The sequence below is a fragment of the Dendrobates tinctorius genome, unplaced genomic scaffold (assembly GCF_039654945.1).
Source record: "Dendrobates tinctorius isolate UK_male_01 unplaced genomic scaffold, ASM3965494v1 ptg000054l, whole genome shotgun sequence".
Taxonomy (NCBI): Eukaryota; Metazoa; Chordata; class Amphibia; order Anura; family Dendrobatidae; genus Dendrobates; species Dendrobates tinctorius.
In genome coordinates, this window is record NW_027361722.1 from 1,466,227 (window position 1) to 1,489,897 (window position 23,671).

General features: G+C 49.3%; 2 protein-coding genes across 2 annotated transcripts in view; both read right to left on the reverse strand.

The window, feature by feature from the left end:
- The window catches only part of HGD (homogentisate 1,2-dioxygenase), a 44,919-nt gene extending 42,524 nt beyond the window's left edge, over nucleotides 1-2,395 (reverse strand). The window contains exon 1 of the mRNA XM_073576981.1: nucleotides 2,282-2,395. The gene's annotated coding sequence lies outside the window, so the exon portion shown is untranslated. The remainder of the gene's footprint in view (nucleotides 1-2,281) is intronic.
- A 39-nt stretch (nucleotides 2,396-2,434) lies between these two features.
- On the reverse strand, nucleotides 2,435-23,630 carry RABL3 (RAB, member of RAS oncogene family like 3). Its single transcript, XM_073576987.1, has 8 exons — nucleotides 23,473-23,630; nucleotides 23,186-23,277; nucleotides 22,172-22,301; nucleotides 21,641-21,755; nucleotides 15,442-15,592; nucleotides 15,076-15,147; nucleotides 14,405-14,443; nucleotides 2,435-2,921 (listed from the first exon to the last, which is right to left on the reverse strand). Exons 1-8 carry the CDS (start codon nucleotides 23,516-23,518, stop codon nucleotides 2,862-2,864), a joined length of 705 nt encoding a protein of 234 aa, XP_073433088.1. The 5' UTR covers nucleotides 23,519-23,630; the 3' UTR covers nucleotides 2,435-2,861.
- Nucleotides 23,631-23,671: the final 41 nt, after the last annotated feature.

Below are 23,671 nucleotides of genomic sequence, written 5' to 3' on the forward strand. Positions count from 1 at the left end.
TCTACAACAGGGTGGGTGCTTCCATTGGCTGGCACACCTTTCCTATGCGCAGTGGGCGTATGGGGCATTCAGATCCCTGGGTGGCCGAGATCGGGGCACTTTATTTCTAGTCAGTTTAGTCGTCAGGTTTTACATGTGGAATGCACGGTGCTTAATATAAATTCAGCAGAAAATCCTCCCTAGGGACGAGGTTGTTAGGAGCATTCTGGGTGCCCTGGTGAAGGTGCGCTCTCTGGAGTATGACAGGCTGGGTGCAGCGAGGGCCTCTCTGCTCTGGAGAGGGTTCTCATTTAATGTACCCTAGGGCTTAGATAAGCAGGTAAGTGGGACAGGTAGATGTCTTCAGTAGGGACAGGTAGATAGGGGCAGGACAGGGACAGCCGAGGGACAGTTAGGCAGGCACGTGGTGAGTTAGGTAGGGCAGTAGGGGCAGGCAGGGAGAGACAGGGAAAGGTAGGTAGATAAATAGAGGCAGATGTCTAGACAGGTAGGGACGGCTGGTAGAGTAAGGATTGTTAGGATAGAAGCCGGTCATCTCCGGTTTCCTGGTGGCGGGCTGGCGGCTTTTCACTATCAGATTTTTGTTTTGCAGAAGTGAAATACTATGCATGTGTCTTGTAATTTTATCTCTTGTATATGTTAAGAGACTACATTTCATTCTAAAAACTCCTGTGGTTCTCTGGCTCTCTAATATTTCACAGTGGAGTGGTTAAATGCACATATAGGGTGTGTGTATACCCGGTGTTAATGTTACGATGAATCTGGTATTGGTTGTACTAATTGGTGTGAAGTGTGTATGTGCACGTGTATTAAAAAAATGTTTCTTCTCTCCTCGGGTGAGGTAACCTGGGGAGGAGGAGATCTGGAGAAATCAAAAGTCAAAAGTGAAAAAACGAGTGAAGGACACAAAACAGCATAAGAGAGAAAGATGAAGGAGGAAGCTTCTCTGAGAGAGAAGACAGAGTTTGATTCTTGTTTGGTTTTTTTTTTGGGGGGGGGGGTTGCTTTGGCTGGGGGCAGTTATGCTGGACTCGGACTTTGCTTTGGACTGGGGGGTAATGTTGGACTCGGACGGTTGCTTTCGCTGGGGTTTTGATTTTTTGCTATTTATTGATTGTAAGCTTTGTATTCTTATAAATGAGTTCACTACAGACAGATTTATACACCCATCACCTGGGGAAGCTCACTACATACACAACATATACAGATGGCACTAGGGGGAGCTCACTATATACAGATTTATACATCCACCACTAGAGGGAGCTCACTACATACAGATTTATACAGCCACCACCAGAGGGAGCTCACTACATACAGATTTATACAGCCACCACCAGAGGGAGCTCACTACAGACAGATTTATACACCCATCACCTGGGGAAGCTCACTACATACACAACATATACAGATGGCACTAGGGGGAGCTCACTACATACAGATTTATACATCCACCACTAGGGGGGACTCACTACATACAGATTTATACAGCCACCACCAGAGGGAGCTCACTACATGCAGATTTATACAGATGCCACTAGGGGGAACTCACTACATACAGATGCCACTAGGGGGAGCTCACTACATACAGCCGCCACTAGAGGGAGCTCACTACATACAGATTTATACAGCCACCACTAGAGGAAGCTCACTACATACAGATTTATACAGCCACCACCAGAGGGAGCTCACTACAGACAGATTTATACACCCATCACCTGGGGAAGCTCACTACATACACAACATATACAGATGGCACTAGGGGGAGCTCACTACATACAGATTTATACATCCACCACTAGAGGGAGCTCACTACATACAGATTTATACAGCCACCACCAGAGGGAGCTCACTACATACAGATTTATACAGCCACCACCAGAGGGAGCTCACTACATACAGATTTATACAGCCACCACCAGAGGGAGCTCACTACAGACAGATTTATACACCCATCACCTGGGGAAGCTCACTACATACACAACATATACAGATGGCACTAGGGGGAGCTCACTACATACAGATTTATACATCCACCACTAGAGGGAGCTCACTACATACAGATTTATACAGATGCCACTAGGGGGAACTCACTACATACAGATGCCACTAGGGGGAGCTCACTACATACAGCCGCCACTAGAGGGAGCTCACTACATACAGATTTATACAGCCGCCACTAGAGGGAGCTCACTACATACAGATTTATACAGCCGCCGCTAGGCGGAGATCACTACATACAGACTTATGTACAATGAGAATGTCACATGCAGACATGGCTGACCTGAGTTGCCACTGGAGGTTATTCTGCTACTTTGGCAGTGCCATCTATGCTTATCATTGCCCTACAAGTCACCATCCAGATGTCAGAGTCTGGGGCTGAAAAAATCCTGAACATCCACAGATGTTGGAAACAAAGTAAACAGGACACTGGGGGTGTTAGCATCAGGCGGCTGCTGTGAAAGCGTCATGTAATTGTAGGATTCACAGATGACGGAGTAATCACCAACATAAAGGAGTTAATGCCCATCTCTATGTGGGAACTTCTGGCAATAAAGGAGCAGGGATCCACTATTCACAAGGCAATCGCCCTGGTTTATGGCCCCGTACATACGCGCTGCCACAGTCCAGTTCTGTAAGATTATAAGACATACGGTAGATAATCCTGTCCGGCAAAACTTTACTAGTCCCGAGGTCCTGGACGGACCCTGCAGTCTCATTTTTTACTTGTATAACAATGGACCAGTGACATCAACCTGTTCATTACAAGAAGGCAGTGACGAGGCGCCACTGATGCGCTCACGTGGCTGATCCATGGGACGTGGATATCGTTTATGTCCCTATTGGTCCTTCGAGTCAGCTCCTCAGTCATAATGTAAACTCTTAAAGGAGCCAAACCGCTTCCGATCAGAGAATCCCGGCATCTGAGGAAAAAGAAGAAAACAGATCAGAGGCCTGGAGGGGACGGGGTTAACAAGGACTGAGCAGGAAATCCACAAGTGACAAAAACCACCCCGATCAGCACGGGAACAATCCACAGGAATCTGCAGGGCCCAGCATCACACCAATAACGTGGCCCGTTTCACTACTAGATGGAGGATATATGGATGGTATCGGAGTGCGAGAAGATGCGGCAAAATCAACTGGAGTCTCTTAGAATCAGATACAGGGGAGATGAAAGTGTCTGGTCACACAGCGCAACATCAGGACACAGCTCCAAGGAGAAGACGTGAAGATCCCAGAAAATGGATGGAAACATCATCACAAGCTCCGGAGTCAGAGCCTCGTGCAGAAATCCCAGCACCTCCAGCCCTGGCAACGCTTTATATCACCACATCCGCAGATGGCATGGTCCTCACAGCACTGAGAGATCCTGCGTGGCCTGAACGTGCTCCCGTGGCTGCACTGTCCCTGGACTTGACTTCATCAGGCACATCGAGGGCGTCATTGGGGATTACACAGGTGCTGCCGGCAGCGGGGCGTCATTGGTCGGTGATTACACAGGTGCTGCCGGCAGCGGGGACGTCATTGGTCGGTGATTACACAGGTGCTGCCGGCAGAGCCTCCGGTCTTGTCTCCATCAGGCACAACGGGGACGTCATTGGTCGGTGATTACACAGGAGCTGCTGGCAGAGCCTCCGGTCTTGTCCCCATCGAGCACATCGGGGATGTCATTGGTCGGTGATTACACAGGAGCTGCCAGCAGTGGGGGCGTCATTGGTCGGTGATTACACAGGAGCTGCCGGCAGCAGATACTGATGATTTGTACACTCAGCGGCAGAACTTTCCTCAGACAACCATTAATGATCTCAGTGACAGCAGACGAGGCCGGAGGTGCCGGGATTTCTGCTCGAGGCTCAGACTCCGGCCTGGAGAATCAGGAGGTTGTGTCCATGTCTCCATTATCCCCATCAGTAACTTGTCTCCAGTTTTCCTTCCTGTTACACCTCGAGTACTGAGCACTGCGACGTGATATAAATACATGTATTTGATGACCTCTTATATACACTTCACCAGGGCGATAGCAGGGTCCCCCAGGGGCCACATTATAGCCGCACAGCAGCAGATTCCGGGAGGAGCAGAGATGGCAATGGATTGTGTCCGCGGTGATCAGCTTGCTCTCTGCCACATTTACAGATACATTACTATATCAGTCTTCAGTATTCTGGAATTTTCCTGATACAAATAACTAAAGCAAATTGTAAAAAAAAAAAAAAACCCTGAACAAAACATTTGCTGTAGATTCATCTCCAAATAATCTGCACATCCACAGAGTTTATATCAGAAGGCCCAAAACTCCCTGCTGGTTCAGGGTCTTCATGTGAAAGTGAGAATCTAGAGTCTCAATAGAATAGTGAGTGCAGCTCTGGGGTATAATACAGGATGTAACTGAGGATCAGTAATGTAATGTATGTACACAGTGACTGCACCAGCAGAATAGTGAGTGCAGCTCTGGAGTATTATACAGGATGTAACTCAGCATCAGTAATGTATGTACACAGTGACTGCACCAGCAGAATAGTGAGTGCAGCTCTGGAGTATAATACAGGATGTAACTCAGCATCAGTAATGTATGTACACAGTGACTGCACCAGCAGAATAGTGAGTGCAGCTCTGGAGTATAATACAGGATGTAACTGAGGATCAGTAATGTAATGTATGTACACAGTGACTGCACCAGCAGAATAGTGAGTGCAGCTCTGGAGTATTATACAGGATGTAACTGAGGATCAGTAATGTAATGTATATACACAGTGACTGCACCAGCAGAATAGTGAGTGCAGCTCTGGAGTATAATACAGGATGTAACTCAGCATCAGTAATGTATGTACACAGTGACTGCACCAGCAGAATAGTGAGTGCAGCTCTGGAGTATAGCACAGGATGTAACTCAGGATCAGTAATGTATGTACCCAGTGACTGCACCAGCAGAATAGTGAGTGCAGCTCTGGAGTATAATACAGGATGTAACTCAGGATCAGTAATGTAATGTATGTACACAGTGACTGCACCAGCAGAATAGTGAGTGCAGCTCTGGAGTATAATACAGGATGTAACTGAGGATCAGTAATGTAATGTATATACACAGTGACTGCACCAGCAGAATAGTGAGTGCAGCTCTGGAGTATAATACAGGATGTAACTCAGCATCAGTAATGTATGTACACAGTGACTGCACCAGCAGAATAGTGAGTGCAGCTCTGGAGTATAATACAGGATGTAACTGAGGATCAGTAATGTAATGTATATACACAGTGACTGCACCAGCAGAATAGTGAGTGCAGCTCTGGAGTATAATACAGGATGTAACTCAGCATCAGTAATGTATGTACACAGCGACTGCACCAGCAGAATAGTGAGTGCAGCTCTGGAGTATAATGCAGGATGTAACTCAGGATCAGTAATGTAATGTATGTACACAGTGACTGCACCAGCAGAATAGTGAGTGCAGCTCTGGAGTATAATACAGGATGTAACTGAGGATCAGTAATGTAATGTATATACACAGTGACTGCACCAGCAGAATAGTGAGTGCAGCTCTGGAGTATAATACAGGATGTAACTCAGCATCAGTAATGTATGTACACAGTGACTGCACCAGCAGAATAGTGAGTGCAGCTCTGGAGTATAATACAGGATGTAACTGAGGATCAGTAATGTAATGTATATACACAGTGACTGCACCAGCAGAATAGTGAGTGCAGCTCTGGAGTATAATACAGGATGTAACTCAGCATCAGTAATGTATGTACACAGCGACTGCACCAGCAGAATAGTGAGTGCAGCTCTGGAGTATAATACAGGATGTAACTCAGGATCAGTAATGTAATGTATGTACACAAATACAGGATGTAACTGAGGATCAGTAATGTAATGTATGTACACAGTGACTGCACCAGCAGAATAGTGAGTGCAACTCTGGGGTATAATACAGGAGGTAACTCAGGATCAGTAATGTAATGTATGTACACAGTGACTGCACCAGCAGAATAGTGAGTGCAGCTCTGGAGTATAATACATTACTGATCCTGAGTTACATCCTGTATGTATACAGTGACTGTACCAGCAGAATAGTGAGTGCAACTCTGGCGTATAATACAGGAGGTAACTCAGGATCAGTAATGTAATGTATGTACAGTTAGGTCCATATATATTTGGACACAGACAAAATTTTTCTAATTTTGGTTCAAGATATTACCACAATGAATTTTAAGCCAAACACTTCAGATACAGTTGAAGTTCAGACTTTCAGCTTTCATTTGAGGGTATCCACATTAAAATTGGATGAAGGGTTTAGGAGTTTCCGCTCCTTAACATGTGCCACCCTGTTTTTAAAAGGGACCAAAGGTAATTGGACAGATTAAATAATTGTAAATAAAATGTTCATTTCTAGTACTTGGTTGACAACCCTTTGTTGGCAATGACTGCCTGAAGTCTTGGACTCATGGACATCACCAGACGCTGTGTTTCCTCCTTTTTGATGCTCTGCCAGGCCTTCACTGCGGTGGTTTTCAGTTGCTGTTTGTTTGTGGGCCTTTCTGTCTCAAGTTTAGTCTTTAACAAGTGAAATGCATGCTCAATTGGGTTGAGATCAGGTGACTGACTTGGCCATTCAAGAATATTCCACGTCTTTGCTTTAATAAACTCCTGGGTTGCTTTGGCTTTATGTTTTGGGTCATTGTCCATCTGTAGTATGAAACGACGACCAATCAGTTTGGCTGCATTTGGCTGGATCTGAGCACACAGTCTGGCTCTGAATAGCTCAGAATTCATTCAGCTGCTTCTGTCCTGTGTCACATCATCAATAAACACTAGTGACCCAGTGCCACTGGCAGCCATGCATGCCCAAGCCATCACACTGCCTCCACCGTGCTTTACAGATGATGTGGTATGATTTGGATCATGAGCTGTACCACGCCTTCGCCATACTTTTCTCTTTCCATCATTCTGGTAGAGGTTGATCTTGGTTTCATCTCTCCATAGAATGTTCCTCCAGAACTGTGCTGGCTTTTTTTTTTTTTTTTAGATGTTTTATAGAAAAGTCCAGTCCAGCCTTTTGATTCTTGATGCTTATGAGTGGCTTGCACCGTGCAGTGAACCCTCTGCATTTACTTTCATGCAGTCTTCTCTTTATGGTAGATTTGGATATTGATGCGCCTACCTCCTGGAGAGTGTTGGTCACTTGGTTGGCTGTGCTGAAGGGGTTTCTCTTCACCATGGAGACTATTCTGCGATCATCCACCACTGTTGTCTTTCTTTCTTTCTCAGGATGTACCAAACTGTAGATTTTGCCCCTCCTAATGTTGTAGCAATTTCTCGGATGGGTTTTTCTGTTTTTGCGGCTTAAGGATGGCTTGTTTCACCTGCATGGAGAGCTCCTTTGACCGCATTTTTCCTTCACAGCAAAACCTTCCAAATGCCAGCACCACACCTCAAATCAACTCCAGGCCTTTTATCTGCTTAACTGAGAATGACATAACGAAGGGATTGCCCACACCTGTCCATGAAATAGCCTTGGAGTCGATTGTCCAATTACTTTTGGTCCCATTAAAAACAGGGTGGCACATGTTAAGGAGCTGAAACTCCTAAACCCTTCATCCAATGTTAATGAGGAGACCCTCAAATGAAAGCTGAAAGTCTGAACTTCAACTGCATCTGAATAGTTTTGTTTAAAATTCATTGTGGTAATGTCTAGAACCAAAATTAGAATAGTGTTGTCTTTGTCCAAATATATATGGACATAACTATGTACACAGTGACTGCACCAGCAGAATAGTGAGTGCAGCTCTGTTCAGCTGCTGCTCATTGTGCCAATTGTGGTGCGGTCGACACTGATCCTGCGAATCAAAACCTCACTACCCAGGGACCTGCTCTCTCTCCTACCCAGGGAGGGAGAGGGTTTCCTGGGACGAGTGAAGGAGCCAAGTCCCAGGGTTCTGTTTCCCAGACCAGGCTGGCGGGGAGCAGAAGAAACCAGCAACCGGCCTGCACATCAGAGAACACAGGGGTGAGACGCTCCACCAGGACTCGCAGCAATGTGGCTCCTACTCCCCCCGGGTCTGCAGTGTCCCAGAGAAGCCGCAAGGCTTCCAACATGGAGGAGAAGCCTGCGAGCAGCGATCAAGATGGCGGTCCTTCCGGAGGAAAGCTGAGTGCTCATGGAGGTGAGGCCGACCTCACTGAAAAAGGTTAGGGGCTGCAGAGACTCCAGGAGTCTGTGTCCACCTATGCCTCCCGGGTCACGAGCCACCTCCGTGAGTATGAGGATGCAAGCAAGACCATCAGGAGGCTCCGGGAGGAGCTACGCTGCCCAAGCGCCAAAGCTGCAGGTGCCTCCAAACCGGGGAAGAATCAGCTGCAGGCGGAGGTAAAGAGACTAAAAGTTGAAATCAATGAGCTTGAAGTCAGAAAAGCTTTCATCAGAGAAAGAAAGTGGACAGTTTAAGGAAAAGCTTATAAATGAAGACAGATTCAGAGCCGTGGCTGATACCACAGAGCAAAGGCAGATGGGGCTGCAGCCTGAGAGCCAGGTGGATGATGATGATGATGATGACGACGACCAGCAGAAAGCCCCACCTGGCAGCCTGCAAAGTCACCCGCAGGCCTCGTGCAGCGAGCTCCCTAATGGACAGGCGACATTGGCAGCTGGTCGGAGTTCTGCTGGCTCTGGGGAGGACAGTGACAACAGCGGCCAGGGAGGGGCTCTAATGGCGGAGATAAAGCTCCTGGAGTCCCCAGTGTGCCTTCAGAACTTCCATCTTGGTGGCAATTTACAAGAGGAGGCACCTGGGGGCCAGAAGACAAAGGGAAAAAGGAAAGACCACCAAGCCAAAGCTCCAGGAAGCGGTAAGCTATGTATATGCCCCCCTCCCTGTACCCCCAGGGTCAGCTAGCTGTATAAGCCCCGTTGCCCAGCCCAGCCCGGGTTATGCTGTGGATCTGGTGCAAAGGCGCGGGGAGAGTACAGAGCACGGTAGTGAGGCGCAGAGCTCCGTCTCTGCTTGTAGTAGCAGGGACGTAGCAGGAGGTGCATCAGCCGAGAGGCTGGACAGTGAGGGAGGCCTGACAGCAGGCATACGGTTAGGCCACAATACTGTGGTGCACTGGGAGGGGGGAGCGGCCCAGTGTCGGGGGTAGCTCCGGTAGCCTCGGCGCCCCTGAATGCTGTTGCCGCTGATCACTTAGTTGAGAATTGGCCGCAGTGTGAGGGGGCTGTTGGGGCTGGGCGTTCTGATCCTCCCAAAGTCCTATTCTGCGTTGGCGCTGCTGGTCAGCAAGATCCTGATATAAAGGATCAGCGGCAAGAGATCAGTGGTGTCTGATGTCAACTGAAACAGTGGAAATTACCAGCTGATAATGCGGAGGGCACACGCGAGACCAGGAGTGAGTTCGCCTCCAGTTCTGTGGAGGAGACTGAGCCCCTTGTGCCTGAAGATGCGGAGGTCAAAATGTCACCCCCTGTTGTCACTGGTCCAGCAGGAGAGAATGTGGTGGGAGGCGTGGATGAGGAAATTTCTTTGTCTAGTGGTGTGGTTGCTGGTTTGGTGGAGAGTGAGGGAGTTATGGAGGGGGGTAATAGTGATACTGTTGGTGTTGATGTGGTCACTGGTCCGGTTGCCCCCCCGGTGGTGGCAGTACCCGCTAGTAGTTATGCCGCTGTCACCTCCAGGAGAAATAGGGCGTCCTCATCTCCAGGGACGGCATGTTGCAGCGGCGTCTCCTGGAGGCTTTAAAGAAGGGGGAGAGATCACTAATGGTAGAGGGTCGAGAGGTTGATCTATCCTTCTGGATAGAGAGGCATGGCCTCAGGGCCTTCCAAGAGCAAAATGGGGGAAATACAGTGTGGTTCCTTCCAACAGCCGGGCCAGGTAGTGTGCGTAGGAATGTGGTCCGTCTTCGGTGGAGGGGCAGTGATGCGTGTCCTCCAAGGTCTAAGGTTGTGGAGCTCCTGCTGAAGATGGGCTTAAAGGCTATTGACATCTACGCCTTGATACATCCCTATTCCACGCCTGAGTTTGATGTCAGCTTTGTTCGGCCAGAGGGGCTTGAGCTCTTCTGGTGGAATTAGGAGTTGGCAAAAATTGAGCCCGGCTGGCGAGACTTTGCCATCCAGGCGGTGTCTCGCCAAAATCAAGTCAAGAAAGTGACCGTGATGACTTGTAACGAGTCGCTTTTTTGTTATGACATCACGACATGGCTTGGCAGATATGGAGAGGTGGTGGAGATGCCGAAGAAGAACCGTGACGAGTTTGATATGTGGTCAGGGGCCTGGACGCTTATTGTAAAACTTAAGCGTTCAGGTGGTACGGTTGCCCACATTCCATCATCTGCCTTCCTGGGTAGGGATCGTGTCCAGGTCTTCTACCAGCGCAACCGAAGCTCTGTCACAGGTGCGGCGACCCCACACACTTCAGTGCAAACTGCACTGTGCAGAAATGTGCATTGTGTGGGGATATCGGCCATCTAGTTGCATCTTGTGTGAAGATTAGGTGCCACCTGTGTGGTGACTTAGGTCACCCATTCAACCGTTGTCCTCACTCCTTCGCTAATGCAGTCGTGACCCCGGTGGGAGAAAGCAGTGAGGCTGATTCTGCTGGGGAAGGGACTAGCAGGGGTGAGGGAGCTGAGGGGCCAAGGAGGAAAAGCAATAAAAAGACGCCTGCCCAGCTAAGGCGTCTAGACAAGCGCAGACAGGAGAGGGAGCGGGGCGAGCCCCGTGCTACTGCGGTGACCCCTGTCCTGGACGCCAGTCTTGCTGCTGAGGCCCCGAGGGATGATAAGTTGGATGAGGAGATCAGGAGGATCCACAGGGAGGAAACTGCCACTGCCTCCAAATCCTCCCATTATGAAAGTATGGATGAGGATAATAGGCAGTGGCTAGAGGACAAGCGTAAGCTCGGCACCAAAAGGAAGAGAAAGAAGGGAGATAAAACATCTCCCGTACTCTGGTTGGTCTTTCTAACTGGTTCCAAGCCCTTGAGAACATCTCTTCCTCTGAGGAGGAGGCTGAGATTCCAGCTTCGGCGGAGCTTACAGGGGGTGCCAAGTCTCCTTCTTCTGGGAATGTAAGGTCCCTGGAGGGAGGGACTGGCCAGGAGTCCGGAGACGAGGACGACAAAAAGAAAAAACACGTGGGAATGGACACCTCTGTGTCGTTCAAGAGGGGGAAGGATTCCTCCTCTGAGGCAGAGGATAAGGGGAGTGGGAAGAAAGCCATCTATCTCAATCACCAATGATGGCAGTACCCACTCTGTTGACGCTGGCATCCATTAATGTCGCCAGCATAAAGTCAAATACAGCTAGATATGCAGCCTTTGATTTTCTCAGCCGTGTTGAAGCTGACATTTTCTTTTTGCAAGAGACCAGACTGCCAAACATGGCAGACGTGTTTAAAGCCAAGAGGGAGTGGAGACTCGGGCCCTCCTATTGGTCTCTTGTGGCCGAGCCGTATAGCGGAGTGGCGGTCCTTTTTACCGCACCGGTGGAATGCCGACGGGTTATTGAGTTAGAAATGGGGAGGTGCCTGATCTTAGATGTCCTCATGAAGGGACAAGAGCTCCGGCTTATTAACATCTATGGTCCCCAAACTAAATGGGACCGGAAGTGTCTCTTTATGAGGATCAAGCCCTACCTTTTTACAAGTCGAATCAAATAGCCAGGGTGTATCAACCAATGTCAAATTTGTCTAGATAGCAAATTGGTATGCTTAAGATAAAACGTAACTTTTAATTACCCATTAAAAAGTAGAAAAGTGCCAAAATAGTGCAAAAAGTGCTTGTGCAAAGTGCATAAAATCACAAACCGTACTATGTCGCCTCAATATTCTATATGTAAGGATGAAGAAATGCAGGCGCGAAAGTATCTTATTGCACCTTAATGTATATTCAGGTGTTCCTATTGTATGAACACAACTGAAAAAAATCCTAGACAAAGGACCTATTAATTGGTGCAACCAAAATACAGCCTTAGGTCTCTAGTGGCAGCAAATATGTCTTTCATACATGCGACATAAATCTTCTAATATTCAACATGTTTAGACATAGATACAAATGCGCTAATGGATTAAACAGTGTGATTTGCACATCTCTCATAGAACACTGTGTGTAGGAGTTGATTCCTCCACAAAACACTGCAGTACTATTATTCTTATGGTAGACTTAAAAGCAGATCCACTGTACTTATCTTCTTATAGTACACTCATAATGGAAGGGATACCAGGTTCAGCATATTTCCATGCCCGCAAAGGTGGCCTAGTTCCCTGCATTTATTGGGTGATAAATGCAGGGAACTAGGCCACTTTTGCGGGCATGGAAATATGCTGAACCTGGTATCCCTTCCATTATGAGTGTACTATAAGAAGATAAAAGCAGATCCACTGTACTTATCTTAAGTCTACCATAAGAATAATAGTACTGCAGTGTTTTGTGGAGGAATCAACTCCTACACACAGTGTTCTATGAGAGATATGGAAATCACACTGTTTAATCCATTAGTGCATTTGTATCTATGTCTAAACATGTTGAATATTTGAAGATTTATGTCGCATGTATGAAAGACATATTTGCTGCCACTAGAGACCTAAGGCTGTATTTTGGTTGCAGCAATTAATAGGTCCTTTGTCTAGGATTTTTCAGTTGTGTTCATACAATAGGAACACCTGAATATACATTAAGGTGCAATAAGATACTTGCGCACCTGCATTTCTTCGTCCTTACATATAGAATATTGAGGCGACACAGTACGGTTTGTGATTTTATGCACTTTGCACAAGCACTTTTTCCACTATTTTGGTACTTTTCTACTTTTTAATGGGTAATTAAAAGTTACGTTTTATCTTAAGCATACCAATTTGCTATCTAGACTTTTTACAAGTCGGCAGGTTGTCTTTGGAGGGGACTTCAATACTGTCATGAGGCCCCGAGATAGGAGGTTCCAGAGACAAGCTGACTTATGATAGCGTTGCCCCTAATTGTATAGCTAGTGAGGCTCGCCTGGTGGATGTCCACATTCGGCACACCCCAGGCCACGAGGGGTTCACCTATCAGAGGTAACTGGAGGTCCAGAATAGATAGCTTCCTCCTTTAAATAAAACCTGTCTCTTCAGCAGTGTCTGATGTTGAGGTGGAGTTCTCCAACCACTGTTTAATTTTGTTTTCTCTGAATGTTACAGAGACCCTCCGGATGGGAAGAGGCTTTTGGAGGCTCAATTCATCTCTCTTGGAAGAAGCAGACACAAGAGCCAGGTACCCTTACTGAATCTTTGTAGTAGTACGTCAGAGTGGTGGGAGATGTTCAAGAAAACGGTGGCGAGATTCTTCCTCCAGCTCCCGAGCCTCAGGAGTATGAACAGGTACCGCCTGTATCAGGGTCTGAGGAGGAGACTCAAGCATCTGAACTGGAGGTAGCCGCGAGGAGATCTCCAGAGTGAAATCTTTGCTCATGAGGTGTCAGTACGATAGACACGCATCTTTGGTTTTTGAGAGGGATTATGGAAAGTACCGCTCGCCCGACCCTTACAGAAACTGCAAGAATAGTCGGTGAATAGTAAAGTGGTTACAGGACTGGTCGACACTACAGGGTTCCTGAGGCGATCCAGATCAGGATCCTTCTACTCGCACCTCTTGGGGGGGGGGGGGGAAGAGGGATCTTGATTGGGATGAGATGTCGGCTTTCCTGGCTGAAGCCGTTCCTGAACCAGGGGGTAGACCCCTCTCTTGACGTTTTGACAGAGACGATCAGGGAAGAAGAAGTTAAGTCGGCGATTGAAGGGCTTGCCCCAAAAAAAAAAAAAAGTCACCCGGTCCAGATGGCTTAACATCTGAGTTCTATAAGACCTTTATGGACGCTTTGGTTCCCCTCTTGACTGAGGTATTCAATGAGTGTCTTTCCTCGGGCACTGTGCCAGAGTCAATGAGGAGGTCTGCCCTGATAATCTTGTCAAAGGGTAAGGACCCATCCTGCATTGAGAATTGGCGTCCCATAGCGCTTCTCAATGCAGACAGGAAGGTTCTGGCAAAGGTGCTGTTTAATCGGCTGGTTATGTCATAGCTGAGGTGTACGGTATGGCAGGAGATGGATGTTATACACTGGTCGGGGATTGGACTAAAAGGGAAAACCTGAGCTCAATAATTAAGGCATTTGGCTCAATGCTTCTCCCCATATCGTGTGAGGGCGCACCGACTCTGCACGGTGGGCGCACTCATTGTACATGTACTGCCAACCAGCAAAGGGTTTCCTGCTCGTCTTTCGTCTCTTACATATGGATTAAACACGAGAAAACATTAAGTGTGAGAATAAATACAATATCGGACCTCAGGTGGTGAATGTTCCCGCTCACTGTGGTGGTCACCATAAGCCTCATGTTACTCCCCTATATACTGTACAGGAGAATGAGCCGTGCACTTACCGCGTTTCCATCCCGTGAGAAGTATCTTTTCTCTATTACCTGAAATGGAAGGAGATCCTGTGAGGTCAATCAGGCATGACAGCGCAGATACGGGAGAGCGACAAACAAAGCGTGGCACCATCGTGCGATACACTGCTTCACCCAGGAAGACAAGAGCTGCACGCAAGATATTCTCCCTGTTATCAGCCATTGCAGGCAGTGAAGAGATTGATGGTAGTGATCATCAATAGGATCACTGCCTCTTCATCATTGCGTTATATCCAGCACCGATATCAGCCCCTCTTATAACGCTCCAGTACTGATATATCCTCCAGACATTACACCATATGTGACTGATATCAGCCCCTCTTATAACGCTCCAGTCCTGATATATCCTCCAGACATTACACCATATGTGACTGATATCAGCCCCTCTTAAAACGCTACAGCACTGATCTAACCCCCAGACATTACACCATATGTGACTGATATCAGCCCCTCTTATAACGCTCCAGTACTGATATAACCCCCAGACATTACACCATATGTGACTGATATCAGCCCCTCTTATAACGCTCCAGTGCTGATATAACCTCCAGACATTACACCATATGTGACTGATATCAGCCCCTCTTATAACGCTCCAGCGCTGATATAAGCGGTGGATTTTGGCTGAGCTGACAATCTGTTACCTTATCGAAGAATCTGCTGACTTTGACAGCGTTGGATGACCCGGCGGCGAGGTACCGTGTGTTAGTGCAGTCCTGTATAGAGGGAGGACATCACAGCATTATACTGCCCCCTGCTGGGTAAATAACCCATATTTTTTGCATAGTGAACGTTATAATTACATTAGACCCCCAATTCCTCAGCACTTGCTGTTATGATTGTGTACGCTGCCCGGTAAAAACACTGCATCTCTCACACGGCCTCACACGATGAAGCAGCGTCATGGTGAGGCTCTGTGGCCTGAGAGCAGCAGAATTGGGATTTCAGCTCTAGCTGAATCCAGAATACAATGAGGACAATATAACAAGACCTTTCAGTGTCTTCCTTACCAGATTTATCTCCTCTGCATTGAAATCCTCGGCCAGGAACGCCGTGCGGGTGAGAACCTCGTTACGCTTCGCCTCTGGGATCTGGTCTAGCTTGGTGCCGATCACTAGAAGTGGGATCTGGTTATCTGCAAAGTTCTCCCGGTCGTAATCCCTACAGGAGCAGTGAGAGGGAGGTCAGCACGGGATCACTGAAAAGCATCTGACAACAAAGATGGCCGACATTATAGCGCCCCCAGAGGGTGCTCAGACTTCTCATGTAATCTGCTCATGGGGAAGGAAAGTTGGGCGTCAGTAGGCGATATAATGGCACCGTGTGCAGAATTAAATGCAAATTTTCCCTCTCACTTGATTTTCCCCATCTGATACAGAGACAGAATAAAAACCGAACATCAAATGTACAAAATCCATTTCTGACATTTCCATAAATCACAGTGCGATATACTAATACAGTGGCAGGTAAAAGTTTGTGCACCCCTGCTCTAAATTACTGTTATTGTGAACAGTTAAGCAAGTTGAAGATTAATTGATCTCTAAAAGGGATAAAGATGACACTGCCTTTATTTTATTTTTATTTTTTTTTCGGAGAAGAAAAATAAAAAATATACACTGCTCAAAGAAAATAAACAGTTTGATTTCACAGAAGTTTGATTTCCTTGGAGTTATAAAGTGTTCCCTTTATTTTTTTGAGCAGTGTATATATTTTTTCATTTTTAAAAACTACAAAAAAGGAAAGTGGGGGGCGTGGCTATGCCGTGAGAGGGAGAGGACGCTAGTGGAGAGAGCTCCTCATAATCCTGCCATGTCCTGGTCCCGAGACCTTTTCTGGCGGCTCACCTGCTGCTGGCTGGACCTCCCTCGGACGCTGGGACCCCTTGGGCGCTTTGTGGCAGGTCGGGAGACGGATCCTGAGAGCGGGCGACGGGGGGAGATAAGAGCGGGCGGGTGGTTCTCCCACGAGGCGGCGGCCATCTTGGGCGCGCAGCTCAACTGCTGAGAGCTGCAGCGCCGGCTTCCCACTGCTGCACCGCCACCGGGCAGAGAAGAAATCTGACTGACAATCCGGGGGGAGCGCGAGGCGAGTGCCCTGGGAAACGGGCCCCTGCGCGGTATCCCTCTCTGCCCATCTACTCACTACCGGCTGGCGCCATCATTAAGGGAGGCTTTGTGCACCCTCCCTCACTGCAGCTGCCTCTGCGGGACCCCCTCCCCGTGCCATAAAGATCATCTGGACTGTGCCTAGCTGCTGCCCTGGTAATCCCTCAAACGTCCCTCTGTAGCTTGATTCACAAGTAACTGTTACCAGCCCGCTGTGATACCCATCTGTAGTGGGCAATACCTGGATTGCACACCTTAATTTGTTTTATCAGCCGCACTGCAGACAATCATGAGCCGACTTAAGGGGTCGGGAGCGGCGGAGAAATTAAAGGAGTTTGCTAGACCTGACCCCGCTGAAAGTGCGCGGCACAATAGGAGCACATCCTCTCAAGTTCAGCGCAAAAATCGCCCTTCTGGGGGTGAGGAGGAGACGGATCAGGAAGAATTGACCCTTAAACAAGTTTATACGGAGGTGGGGAGACTCCGTCAGGATATGCAGGCCATGAGGGGATGCATTACGGAGGTGGAGACGAGGGTGTCCAGGGTGGAAGATACCATTACACCTATGGAGGCTAAATTAACGAAGGTGGCGGACTCCATGAATGCCTGGAAGCAAAAGGCGGATAATTTAGAAAACAGAATGCGCAGGAATAATATACGTATTGTTGGACTGCCTGAGCGCTCGGAGGGTCAGCATCCTGAGCAGTTTCTGGAGGATTGGCTTAAGACCTCCTTAGGGGACGAATTCTCCTCAATGTTCGCCGTTAAAAGAGCTCATGGGGTCCCTACCAGACCCCTGCCTCCGGGGGCCCCACCTCGACCATTCCTGGCACACCTGCTCAACTGCAAGGACAGAGACACCATCTTACGTCTGGCGCGCCTGAAAAGTCCTATTAAATTCAATAACGTTGTCGTTTCCATCTTTCCGGACTTCTCCGTGGAGCTGCAGAAACAGCGGGCGCAGTTCTTCGAGGTCAAGATGCGACTCAGAGACAGGAACATTGTATATTCTATGATATATCCAGCCCGGCTCCGAGTTGTCCACGAGGGTTCTTCTGTATTTTTTACGGATCCGGCGGAAGCGACTAAATGGCTGCGGTCCCATGGGGGATCCCCTGCGAGGGAGTCCTAATGCGGCGACTGTTACTTCGGATCCTTTCAACCAAAGGTCTAATTGGAGCTCTCCCGGCGAGTTCCCAGATACCAGCTATACCGGTCACGTGCTCAGTGATGGTATCCCCTTATTCATTTTCTGTTGGGGGCGTAAGACTGTACGCCTATGTTACTAGGTTCCTGCATTGCTTTTGCTTTTTTAAAAGTTTTTTTTATGTTTGTCGTTGTTTAGATAGAGGATGCAGCCGACGTCAAATTCTGCTATCTGAGTGGACTCTCTGCACCTGGCTCGGGCACCATTATACACCATATTTGAATGGATGGTAATGGGCTCTGAGCTGATTTGTATGACCTGGAATGTGAGGGGCATAAAAACCCCTCACAAGAAAATTAAGGTATTCTCACAGGTCAGACATTGCCGTCCTCACATATTGGCCCTAGTGGAGACGCACCTGACCAGGGATACAGTTCGGTGGGTGCAGAAGCCGTGGGTGCAATGGTTTATGCATTCTTTTCACACCAGCTACTCAAGGGGAGTTTCTCTGTTAATTCATAAGGATGTTCGGTGGGAGGTCAGGGAAGCCCGGAGAGACCACGAGGGACGATTTGTGTTTGTTCATGTGCTGATTGACTCTCGGAAATACGTCATCCTTTGTATTTACAATCCCCATCCGGCCAATATATCAATTCTCCAGAAGGCATTGAGCTTCGCTTTAAGTTACCCAGACGCACATGTCATCTGTATGGGAGATTTTAATCTGGTCATGCATAGCCATCTTGATAAATTGAGACTGGGCGATGGAATACAGGGTGGGGTCCCCCCCCGGGCTCATCCCAGCTGTCACAATTCATGGCGGGTAGTGGGTGGCTAGATCTATGGAGAGTGCACCATCCAAAGACAAGGGAATATACTTGCCATTCCTCCACAAAACGCTCTCTTTCTCGCATAGACTACATTTTTGGATCCAGCGGTCAGGCGGCGTGGGTGGAGGACATTAAACACGGGAACAGGGGAGTTTCGGATCATAGTCAGGATAAACTGGCGCCACTTTTGTTGACAGTGTTTCGTGGGATTTGGGAGGGGGAATGCATGCCGGAGTCTTTTTATGAGGCCAATAGTTCTAAAAAAGGAGGGGGAAGGACCCTTTAGATTGTGGATCTTATAGGTCTATATCACTAGTAAATGTGGATTATAAAATTTTTACAAAAATTTATTTTAGCCAAAAGAGTAAATACAGTTATATTGGATCTTGTACACCCGGGTTTTATGCCGGGTAAGAGCACTTCCACAAATATCAGACGTGTCCATTCAGTGGCCCCATATAGTTCTCTGGTACCGGATAATGAATGGGCATTGGCATCACTAGATGCGGCCAAGGCCTTTGACTCACTTGAATGGCCTTTTCTCCGTGCATGTTTGCAGAGATATGGATTTGGCGAAAGATTCCAAAACTGGGTCAATGTCTTATACATGAAGCCCAAGGCCCGGGTCATCGTAAATAGCTCCATATCTGAATCATTTTCATTGCATAGGGGAACCCGTCAGGGGTGTCCTCTTTCCCCGGCCCTTTTTGCTCTCGCTATTGAGGCGCTGGCAATTCGCATAAGATTATCCCCTGATATCGCTGGTATAGAGAGAGCGGGTCGGACGGATACCATAGGCCTATACGCTGATGATATGGTGATATTTATGGACAAAGCAGAGGAAACCCTAACAAGAGTGATTACTACCATAAATATAGTAAATATTCTGGCCTTTACATAAATTGGGACAAAAAAGGAAAGTGGGCCTATGTAAAAGTTTGTGCACCCTGCATGGTTAGTACCTAGTAGCGCCCCCTTTTGCAGGTATCACAGTTTATAAACATATTGTAGCCAGACAAGAGTCTTCCTATTCTTCTCTGGGGGATTTTCCTCCTTTCTTCCTTGGAGAATTCCTCCGGTTCTGCGAGATTCCTGGGGCGTCTTGCATCCTCTGCTATTTTGAGGTCTCGCCACAGATTGTCAATGATCTACAGATCAGGGGACTGTGAGGCCATTGTAAAACCTTCATCTTGCGCCTTCTGAGGTCATCTATTGAGGATTGTGACGTGTGTTTAGTATCATTCTCCATGTGTAGAAGCAATCCTCTTCCTCATCCTCTTCTCACCTTCAGATTTTTTTTTTTAAAGATGTTTTATGTTTGCATCAAGAATTTGTTGAAATTTCATTGAATCCATTCTTCCCTGATGTGTCTCTATATTACTTTTCCTCTGATTGTAAGGCAAATTCAGGAGAGGAACAAATACTGATGTAAAATACTGAGTGTGTGACCGTGGCCAAAGGATAAGTGATAAGTTATAGATTGTTGGGGGTCTGACTGCTGGGACCTGCACCGATCGGCAGAATGTGACGTCTTATCCCCATTAGTATGGAGCGGCATGTACGGCTCGACCACTGATCCAATCATTCCCTAAGGGGCTGCACTTGGCTTTCTCTGGGGGCCCCCAGAGAGGATGAATGAATCTGCGGACAGACATCCCACCTGCCGCTGCATTTTAAGATGGGGATTCAAGTTCCCCATTTTCCTGATCATTGCAGTTTCCAATGGTCGGATTCCACCGATCAGCAAGTTCTCACGGACTTAACCTGTGGATCGGTGACGTGTTTTCAGCAAACAAACATTAGTGTAAACTACCGTAATTGTACATCACAGTTATGGGGGCGCACAGCAGATGTGCAGGAGCCGCCGATGTTTTACAGTCGACCCTCCACTATATCGGGAAGAGCGGCTAACAGATACTTGCATATAGCTGTAGGGAGGGGGTGTCTAGGGTCAATTCCCCCTGTGACCCCAAACACCTCAGTCCAACCTTGGCAGCGCCAATTTGCACCTCACTTGTGTCTGAGGGTAAGAAGAGATCTATGGCCGGCACTGATCCAGCCACGGCCCATCCACATGCTTCGTCTAGATTCACACTCATCTCATCCGTCCATAAAAGCTGGAAACATTCTGTACCAGATATTTCTTGATTCAGTCCTGACATGTCCACTTTGTCTTGCTCATTGATGCTCGGACTCTGCCTCCTCAGCTTGGCCGTGTCTCTGAGCACCTTGTACTTCTGTGACTTGCTCAGTGGTGTTTGGGCTCGGCCTCCTCACCTCGGCCGTGTCTGAGCACTGAACTCCTTGTACTTCTGTGACTTGCTCAGTGGTGGTCGGGCTCAGCCTCCTCACCTCGGCCGTGTCTGAGCACTGACCTCCTTGTACTTCTGTGACTTGCTCAGTGGTGGTCGGGCTCAGCCTCCTCACCTCGGCCCTGTCTCTGAGCACCTTATACTTCTGTGTCTTCCTCAGTGGTGGTCTGGCTCAGCCTCCCCACCTCGGCCGTGTCTCTGAGCAGCTTGTACTTCTGTGTCTTGTTCAGTGGCGGTCGGGCTCAGCCTCCTTACCTCGGCCGTGTTTCTCAGCACTGAACACCTTGTACTTGTGTCTTGCTCAGTGGCGGTCGGGCTCGGCCTCCTCACCTCGACCGTGTCTCTGAGCACCTTGTACTTCTGTGTCTTGCTCAGTGGTAGTCGAGCTCGGCCTCCCCACCTCGGCCGTGTCTCTGTGGTGCTGGTTCTACGTCCTCTATAGGTGGAAACAATTTGGGACGTCTCAGACTCTGGAAATCTCATTTTAGCCATATTGCCTAAGGAGAATGGGCTGCTAGTAATTTAGTACACCACGATAGAGGGTGTGGCATCCTGAGGACACACCCCCTCATTACACAAATATACGTCACCTACCCTATTTCATCCAATCAGCGTTCATAATTATACATGTGTAGAAATCTGAAGAAAATAATGATCTGGTGACATCCGCACTGCTGAGAATTCTGCACAGTGTATACAGGAGTATATACCGTAGTGATATACACAGTATAGCTACATATATACTATAAACACACAGTACATGATCCTCAGTGCTGGTCATTCTGCACAGTGTACAATGGGTGCAGAGTACTCACCCGTTGGTCACCAGCACACCCGTCGGCTGCAGGTCTCGGTTCAGAGCCTCCAGGGACCAGCGGTATAAATTCTGAGATGACTTCTTGTTTGTGAGATCGTGAACAAGGACAATACCTGAAAAATACAGAAAAGGAGCAATGAGAGCCAGGAACGAGAGACCATATGACTTACAGGCCTCAGAAAAACCGAAGATCCCATTTACTTGTCTACGAGGTGAAAAAGTGACACGTGCACAAGTCACATCTAGAGCTGCAGCCACAAATCAATACCTGTGGATTATACATAGAGCTGCAGGGAAATGCAGCAGAGTCAGATGTGTGCTCATCATCAAAGTGGATGGCAGGAAAAAGCTAAAAGAACGAGTATAAGACATGATGTAGCTGCAGAACAATGAGTGCAGCTCTGGAGGTGACAGGAGGATAACACATGATGTAACATTAGAATACTGACTGGAGATGAATGGAGGATAACACATGGTGCAACGGATAGTAAGTGCAGCTCTGGAGGATTTATAAATCAGCTCTTCTCACCGTTGACGCTGTTGTAGAATACGGCTCTAGTGCTCTTCACGCTGCTGGTGCTGCCCACCGATCCGCCGACATCCCACAGCTCTATGTAGAATGTCTTCTCCTCCGGAGTGCCCTCCCGATACTCGTGCAGCTGATGACAAAAATAGATTGACTGACCGGGATGCCCTCTGCCCACCCCCAGCAGCACTGACAGCACTGGCCCCCCCCTCTTCCCCTCGGCGGCACGCACCGACCGGGCCCCCTCTTCCCCTCGGCGGCACGCACCGACCGGGCCCCCTCTTCCCCTCGGCGGCACGCACCGACCGGGCCCCCTCTTCCCCTCGGCGGCACGCACCGACCGGGCCCCCTCTTCCCCTCGGCGGCACGCACCGACCGGGCCCCCTCTTCCCCTCGGCGGCACGCACCGACCGGGCCCCCTCTTCCCCTCGGCGGCACCGACCGGGCCCCCTCTTCCCCTCGGCGGCACCGACCGGGCCCCCTCTTCCCCTCGGCGGCACCGACCGGGCCCCCTCTTCCCCTCGGCGGCACCGACCGGGCCCCCTCTTCCCCTCGGCGGCACCGACCGGGCCCCCTCTTCCCCTCGGCGGCACCGACCGGGCCCCCTCTTCCCCTCGGCGGCACCGACCGGGCCCCCTCTTCCCCTCGGCGGCACCGACCGGGCCCCCTCTTCCCCTCGGCGGCACCGACCGGGCCCCCTCTTCCCCTCGGCGGCACCGACCGGGCCCCCTCTTCCCCTCGGCGGCACCGACCGGGCCCCCTCTTCCCCTCGGCGGCACCGACCGGGCCCCCTCTTCCCCTCGGCGGCACCGACCGGGCCCCCTCTTCCCCTCGGCGGCACCGACCGGGCCCCCTCTTCCCCTCGGCGGCACCGACCGGGTCCCCTCTTCCCCTCGGCGGCACCGACCGGGCCCCCTCTTCCCCTCGGCGGCACCGACCGGGTCCCCTCTTCCCCTCGGCGGCACTGACCGGGCCCCCTCTTCCCCTCGGCGGCACTGACCGGGCCCCAACACTCACCCTGACGTCCACCGAGCAGCCCACGGTCCAGGACGGGTTCCCCAGCACTTGGTTCTGGCACAGGAGATGGACCAACGACGACTTCCCGACTCCTGCAGGCAGAGGGCAGTGTGAGGACGGCCGCCACCCTGCTAGGACACAACCGCTCACACCTGACACTCAGCACTAAAGGAAAGCTGCCTGACGCCCCGCCGCCATATTGGTTGTCATCTTTCTTAGGAGCAGATGAAACTAAGGAAAACTCATATCATTTGTGACACTTGGGCCGCCGCCATACTACGCCTCACCGGAATCCCCAAGCACCAGCACCTTCACCCGGTCCAGCGCCGCCATGTCACCAGCAGGTCCAGCACATCCCGCCTCCGTGCTGCTCACCAAGACAACCAACACCTGATGCTAACTGGTCACTTCACAGACCCATCCACCAATCAGAAGAGACAACATCCGGAAATTGGCCGGAAGTACGTCACCGAGCGTTTCAAGACG

What these genes read in the sequence shown, in the direction of transcription:
- RABL3 (XM_073576987.1), bottom strand. Translation starts at nt 23,518, where the DNA reads ATGGCGGCGCTGGACCGGGTGAAGGTGCTGGTGCTTGGGGATTCCG. An exon ending in GCTGCTCGGTGGACGTCAGG is followed by an intron (nt 22,302 to 23,185) that starts GTGAGTGTTGGG and finishes TTTTGTCATCAG; the next exon opens with CTGCACGAGTATCGGGAGGG. An exon ending in TCTCACGGGATGGAAACGCG is followed by an intron (nt 2,922 to 14,404) that starts GTAAGTGCACGG and finishes CTTTTTCCTCAG; the next exon opens with ATGCCGGGATTCTCTGATCG.